Source organism: Arabidopsis lyrata (genome assembly GCF_000004255.2).
Source record: "Arabidopsis lyrata subsp. lyrata unplaced genomic scaffold ARALYscaffold_3, whole genome shotgun sequence".
NCBI classification, from domain to species: Eukaryota; Viridiplantae; Streptophyta; class Magnoliopsida; order Brassicales; family Brassicaceae; genus Arabidopsis; species Arabidopsis lyrata.
Window position 1 is genome coordinate 10,606,419 of NW_003302553.1, and position 6,896 is coordinate 10,613,314.

A 6,896-nucleotide genomic window follows, 5' to 3' on the forward strand; every position below is an offset into this window, starting at 1 on the left:
TCATAACAAGTACGGCGATGATAGCCGGTCAGTACTAATAAGGTTTTACAAGTTTTTTACAAGTTATAAATTCCTTATAAAACTTTATAAGTACCTTGTAAAACCTTTTAAAATACATTGTAAAACCTTACAAAACACTTGTAAATACTTCGTAAAACCTTTAAAATACCTTGTAAATTTTTCCCGCCAAAAATTTTCCCGCCAAAAAAATTTCGCCAAAAAAATTGCGGAATCACTTTTCCCGCAAAAAAAAATTTTTGGCGGGAAAATTTTTTGGCGGGAAAAAATTTTACGGGAAAATTTTACAAGGTATTTTAAAGGTTTTTTACAAGTGTTTTGGCGGGAAAATTGGGAGATCACTTTTCCTCCCAAAAAATATTTTGTATTTTGTGGACCTAATTTTGTTTCAAATAAGGGTAAAATGGTCATTAAAAATTAAAAGAGGGCAAACTTAAAAATGGACTCTCAAAGGGGGCATTTTTGAAAAGGGGTATTGAAAAAGGGGCATTTTTAACAATTTCTCAAAAATCTTTGAGTGAAAATACTTTAAAAAAATAAAACAATTGTCAGAAAACATAAAAGGAGTCTCACGTTAAACTCCAACTCTCAAGAAAATGAAAACATAATCACAACTGTATTTATATAAACGACATAGTATAAATGGCCGTATTAATCCGTATAGCACCGTATTGAGCCGTATGACACCGTATACTGGCTGTATTGAGCTGTATAGCGGCCGTATTGAGCCATATAAGCGACCGTATTTAGTCCAACCGTATTTGTTAAACGCATAGCTTAAAAACAGTATATACAGCCGCCTAGGGCGTATTTTAGAACACTGCTTTCACCTACATTTGATGTAATACATTTTCGAATGATCTATTCCCACCTCCTTTACATTGGATTAAAGTTTCTCAGACATTTTATTCAAATCAAAAAATTCTCTAATCTCCCAATGGTTACTGTAAAACTACTGATAAAGAATCATCTGAAGGAACAAAAATTCCTAAGCGATTGATAGTTATGATCATTGATGAATCAACAGAAAGAAGATTAAGCAACAGGAGGAAGGTTTTTGTGATCACGAGACGTATCACGGTCAGCAGGAGGTAAGGGTGACCACATTGGCATGTTTGGAGGATAGTAACCGTAACCCGAATAAACCGGCATATTATTGGGATGGAAAGCTACTGGATGCTGTGAGGGCATGAAACCCGGTGATGGAAACGCCATAGATTTCAACTGTTGCACCATCTTCTCCTTATCCGCCTTCAACACCAGCTTTTCCTCCCGTAACTCGTTTTTCTCCGCCTATTCCAGACAGTTAAAACCAAAATCAAGATACTGAAATCGGAAACATTTTCCGGTAGAAACTACAAAGACTACTTGAATTGTGTTCCTCATCTAATAAGCAGATGGATAGGAGTAATAGGACAAAGTGAGAAACCAACCTTTAGATTCTTGATCTCTTCCAGAAGCTTCTGGTTGGTTTCTTTAAGCTCATGAGCTTCACCTCTAAGCTGATTCACAACCCGAATAGCATCATTGAGTATAGCTGATTTATCCGTCTTTGGAGTCCTGCCAGGCTCCAAAACAGAGCTCAAGTCCATGAACCTGAAAAACACCCAATATTCTTTCATATGAGGCAACTGCAGAACAACACAGTGCAGACAATAACTAAACATGCGGGTTAGGCAAAGCTCTGAACATACTTGTCATTTAGCTTTTCCCTTCTCAGTTTCTCGCGACAGGCTTTGGTTCCTGGCTTGTTACATGATCCATTTCGTCCCCTGTTAATAGATAATCACATCAAACAACGAAATGGATGCTAAAGTAGTCACTGTAGATAGCCAAACAACAAGATCACACAATGACACAACATGGTGCAAGTTTAGGTAATTCGAAACAAGACCAAACTTGTGGAGACCAAGACAAGAAATCATTAATAATTTTACTTAAAGAAACACACAACACCGCAGAAAACAACCAAAGTAGTTCTTGAAACCATCAGAACAAAGAAATGTAAAGAGCAAGGTATTCAGATTCTCTTAAAAGACTACCTCTTTCGCGAACATTCATCCTCAACATGTTCTAACTCTTCCTTAACACCTCCAACCGACGAGGAAGAATTGATTTCCACTACACCGTTACACACTTGTCCTTGTTCCTGCTGCAAATGATTTGCTGCAGAATCGTCGTTTTGTCCTCTAAAGCCACAGACTTGATGAGTCTCTTGCTGCAAAACTCCACTAAACGATGCAGCCCAATCCAATTGTGCTGATCCAATACTACTACTATAAACAACTCCATTGTTTTCCCCTCTAAAGCTACAAACTTGTTCAAGATTTCCACTAAAAGAATCAAATTGTGCTCCAATGTTACAACTTTGTTCTTGTTGTGGCTGCAGATTCAAACCACAGGACCCAAAATCCTGAAAGATGTTATCCTCATTTGTCTGAATATATGCATAAGGATCTACTACTCCATTGCTACAGAATCAAGGTAACAACAAACTCCATCAACAACAAATCCCTAGAAAAACTTTTGGTATTCAAAATCAAAACTTTTGGTATTTACAATTGAAATTGGATTGAAAATTAGGAAACCTGTGAAACCCAGATATCAAAAGGCACAATACAACACAATTGAACAATAAAAATCAAACCTTTGATCAAAACAAAGAGCAGCGAGAAGATCATCATCGTCGTCAATTGATTGATACATCAGAAGAATAACAACAATGAATGTATCAAAAGGGTACTCACAAAATACAAAAAAAAAAATGTATCCCTTAGAAAATTTGAGGAGATATACTGTTGTGTTAGAGATTGATATATATAAAACTGGAAAAATCTTTTGTTATTGGAAAATATATTAAAGATTTGAGGGAATTTTGGAATGTTATTCTCGAAAAAAAAAACACATCGAATTTAACAAGAAAATCGGAATCGGATTTATATTAATAAAGAAAATAAATAAATGAGGGGATTTTAGAAAGCCACGCATTAAGCAAATGAAAATGGTTGGGTAGTGAAGAGAGTCGTTCAGTGTTGGACCGCTTTTCTAAAAAAGGCGGGCCATTACGTTCTGTTTTTTTTTGTATTGGTCCGATTTTTTATTACTTTTTTCTTAGACTAATTATGTTTTATTTTTGTATACTTTAAAGTTTTAGTATGTTTAAAGTTTAAAGAGTTAATCTGTATTATCGTTTCAATGTGGTCTCAAGTCTCAACGTATCATTGAGTAATAACTAATCTCAATTGTACCAAGATAAGTGAATTGAATCGCGTCGGCCTGATATAATCGTATCGCATTAGCGTGATATATTGGTAAAAAAATCTTTTAACACTATTTTTATGACAAAATAATTAAACAAATATTTATGACATCAATAGTACTAAAGTTGTATTAAATTTCTCATTTTTCTATTTGTATTATGCTTCTAAAACTTTAGACACGACCCGGAAATAAAAGAAGTATATACTAGTATTTAGTTTTGTCTATATTTTAGAGAGCGAGCAACATCCACACACTCAATAGAAGGCCAAACCAAATGACTTGTTTGGTCAAAAAGTCGAAGACTTGAAAGAGTTGGCACTTGACATGGAAAAAAAATCTAACTTTGATAAAAGCAGGAACAAAAAAATGACACAAAGTGGGAAAATGGCCAATCGAAGAAAAGGAAAGACAAGTGAAGCAGTGTGAAGATCATTACAGTGAAAGAATCAAAGAATCATTATAGTCAAACGTTCGTTGGCGTTTTCAAACGTCGCATGCAACCTTCGAATTTCAATTTTCAAGCATATATATCTTTGATATTATTTATTCATTATATTATCCAAGTAATTTTAATCTTGTGTCAATGCTAATTCGATTTCTTTTGTTTTGCTTTCTACTTAAGTACTTATAAAAATATATTTGAAAACTCAAAATTATCATTAATCCAACATCGGAAATGTTATATATATGAGGTAATACTCATTATTAATTAACTTCAAGTTAAAATCTATGAAACTTAATATAATATTAGAGACTATATTTGATCCACGTAAAGTGGCTTAGATAGAGTATATATATTTGCAGTGTGATTAAGTTTGAAACTTGACGGAAAACCATTATCTCGAAAAGAAAGTATTAGGAATCTTACATCGAAAATATGATATGACTTAGAGTAATATATAAGTGATATCAGTCCGTCTAAAAATTACCAATTAGTTTTGAGTTGAAAATCATTATACTTAACAAAAATGAATAATTCTATTGAATGTTCAAGTTGTTCTCCTACGTATATTTTGAGATGAAGATGTTTTTATACTATTTGGGCCTAAATTATATCCTTTAATCCAATATATGGCCTTCAATGGTGGGAAACAATTCGTTGGGTCTAGTTTTTGGGTGGCAGAACATAAGAGGCCTAACTTCTTGATAGTTTTTTTTTTTTAACCTAACTTATAAACTGTTCATTCTGCAACTTTTTGTAGTGATATAATTTAATATAAATATAATCATACTAAAAACATATATATATATATATATATATATATAATTTGATCAGATATGTTTACAATATACAAAATTTTAATTCATTTCAATTATATTTATACTTAGTAAATGTGGTTTTTTTTTTACATCTATAATCGATAACTTAGGTTTCTGTTTTTTTCTTTAAAAATAACCTTAAAGCTTAAATAACTTGTCGATCGTGCGTTAAAGAGAAGAGCTATTCAAGCAGCCCAAATATCACTCAAGTTCGTAGGACCTATTTACAGAAAATTTTCATGAAAAAAATTAGAACATTAACTTTTCGTGTATAATGCATATTAATTCTATTAAATCATTTCGATGTAGAAAGAAAATCATAACTCGTTAATACATATTAGTGCGGCCAAAATTATAAGATTTCATCAAATTACTTTTCAACTTCTGGTCAATGAACAAAGTGACAACTAAACCAAATAATAGTAGCATGCTTTATCAAAAATGCACAAATATTTTATATTATCTAAAAGTGTATCATGTTTTACCTGTCTTTATAACTTCAGAATCACACACATTTCTATGTGTTTGGTGATGGTCAAATTGAAATTTAAGAGACTAGAATCTACTACACGTGCGGTCAAAGTTGACACGTGAGACAATTAATTGAAGGAAGAAACAAAAAAAAAAAAAAAAAGCTTGACCAACAACAAAAAAAAGTGAGAGGCTGAGAGCATTTTTGGTCCGTCGTCATAAAAATACTTTCTTTCAATTTAGCCGTCTCCTTGACCATCCAGATTCAATGATTCATTGGACTTCACTCACTTTTTTATTTTTTCATTTTAGTCCCTCAATTGTTGCTAAATTATACAATAGACACATAGCAGCCGCAAATCAAGTTGTTTCTAATATTTGCAGTCAACCCCAATAATTTTCTTTAATTTTACGATGGCACGAATATATTGTTATTTACAATTTACCCCCTGATTTAACTTTATATACAATTTAAAGGAGGCTTTTGAACAGACACGTGCGTTAAAATAACATCCACTAGATTCTCTAATTGAGTCACATTACTTCCACGTATAAATTGTCATTACTATCAACTCATGTTACATGCAAAAACAAAAACCCTTAAAGCTTTCATGGAACATAGAGAGACTTATAACACGAATGAGGTGAAATACAGAGGCGTACGAAAGCGTCCATGGGGGAAATATGCGGCGGAGATACGCGACTCAGCTAGACACGGTGCTCGTGTTTGGCTTGGGACGTTTGACACAGCGGAAGACGCGGCTCGGGCTTATGATAGAGCAGCTTTTGCCATGAGAGGCCAAAGGGCCATTCTCAATTTCCCTCACGAGTATCAAATGATGAAGGACGGTCCAAATGGCAGCCGAGAGAATGTGGTGGCTTCCTCGTCGTCTGAATATAGAGGAGGAGGTGGTGGTGACCGGAAGGAAGTTATTGAGTTTGAGTATTTAGACGATAGTTTATTGGAGGAGCTTTTAGATTATGGAGAGAACTATAACCAAGACACTTGGAACGACGCAAACCGTTAGATCGATTGTCACTTCTTGTCTTCCTTCAACCGTTAGATCATCACTACTTACTTACAGTATCTAATGGGTGATGTTATTTTTCTTGCTTTTGGGGTAAAGAGTATTAATCAATATGATATATTTTTTCTTTAGTTTAGGAAGTTATTCTGTTGTGTTTCAATTTTCCCGGGAAAATTTAAATTACTAGTTGTCACAAGTTTGTTGGTAGTCAGTAGTCACTATACATTGTTGGGCTTCAGGTTATAAAATAGACTTGGCCCAAATTACTGGCTAGAATCTGAAAACTATCCTACGATATCATTGATCTATACCTCGAACACTATTTGTTACTTGCGGAACATGAATAGAGAGTACTATGCATTTGTCTTTATTACGTTTTTTTTTTGGTTTAATGTTAAAATTTGTCTTTATTACGTTATAACAACATTTGTCTTCACAATAATCATTGAGATAAAAAAAAAAGTCTTTACACCAGGAGGAATTCCAATCCGAAATCCAAACTAATCTCCGAGACCAACAATTTTTTTTTATAATTATTATTAAAACGTCTATAGATGACCGATTTCGAAGTGCAAAATTTTGCTTGGCGTATTTGAGAGAAATAACTAGAATGAACTTATTATATTCCTTTTTAAAAATGTGGATATTCTATATTGTTCAAAATAATGGCATCGAGTTTGTGAAGTTGTGATAGAGTATAGTCAGTAAAAGAAAGAATTTTATATTAAGAATCATTTGAAAAGTAACCTTTCTTTCTAGTCGAATTTCTTCCCTAAAGATGTTGGATTGGAAATTGATGCAGCCTTTTTTTGTCAACAAGGTCTATTGGTTTTCTTACTCAACTATTTGCTGTGATGT

At 33.3% G+C, this 6,896-nt stretch overlaps 2 protein-coding genes across 2 annotated transcripts; one reads left to right on the forward strand and one right to left on the reverse strand.

Moving 5' to 3' along the window:
• Nucleotides 1-809: 809 nt before the first annotated feature.
• On the reverse strand, nucleotides 810-2,935 carry LOC9321625 (transcription factor bHLH34). The gene is made up of 5 exons (XM_021033418.1): nucleotides 2,666-2,935; nucleotides 2,061-2,489; nucleotides 1,713-1,790; nucleotides 1,452-1,614; nucleotides 810-1,311 (listed from the first exon to the last, which is right to left on the reverse strand). Exons 1-5 carry the CDS (start codon nucleotides 2,722-2,724, stop codon nucleotides 1,054-1,056), a joined length of 987 nt encoding a protein of 328 aa, XP_020889077.1. The 5' UTR covers nucleotides 2,725-2,935; the 3' UTR covers nucleotides 810-1,053.
• Nucleotides 2,936-4,639: 1,704 nt separating this feature from the next.
• Nucleotides 4,640-6,156, forward strand: LOC9321626 (ethylene-responsive transcription factor ERF095). The gene has a single exon (XM_021033206.1). The coding sequence runs from the start codon at nucleotides 5,586-5,588 to the stop codon at nucleotides 6,036-6,038; it is 453 nt and encodes a 150-aa protein (XP_020888865.1). The 5' UTR covers nucleotides 4,640-5,585; the 3' UTR covers nucleotides 6,039-6,156.
• Nucleotides 6,157-6,896: the final 740 nt, after the last annotated feature.

Excerpts from the sequence above, each read along its gene's own strand:
- LOC9321625 (XM_021033418.1), bottom strand. The coding sequence starts at position 2,724 with ATGTATCAATCAATTGACGACGATGATGATCTTCTCGCTGCTCTTTGT. Across the intron at positions 2,490-2,665 it reads GCTCTTTGTTTTGATCAAAG|CAATGGAGTAGTAGATCCTT; the intron begins GTTTGATTTTTA and ends TTGATTCTGTAG. Across the intron at positions 1,791-2,060 it reads GATGAATGTTCGCGAAAGAG|GGGACGAAATGGATCATGTA; the intron begins GTAGTCTTTTAA and ends ATCTATTAACAG.
- LOC9321626 (XM_021033206.1), top strand. The coding sequence starts at position 5,586 with ATGTTACATGCAAAAACAAAAACCCTTAAAGCTTTCATGGAACATAGA.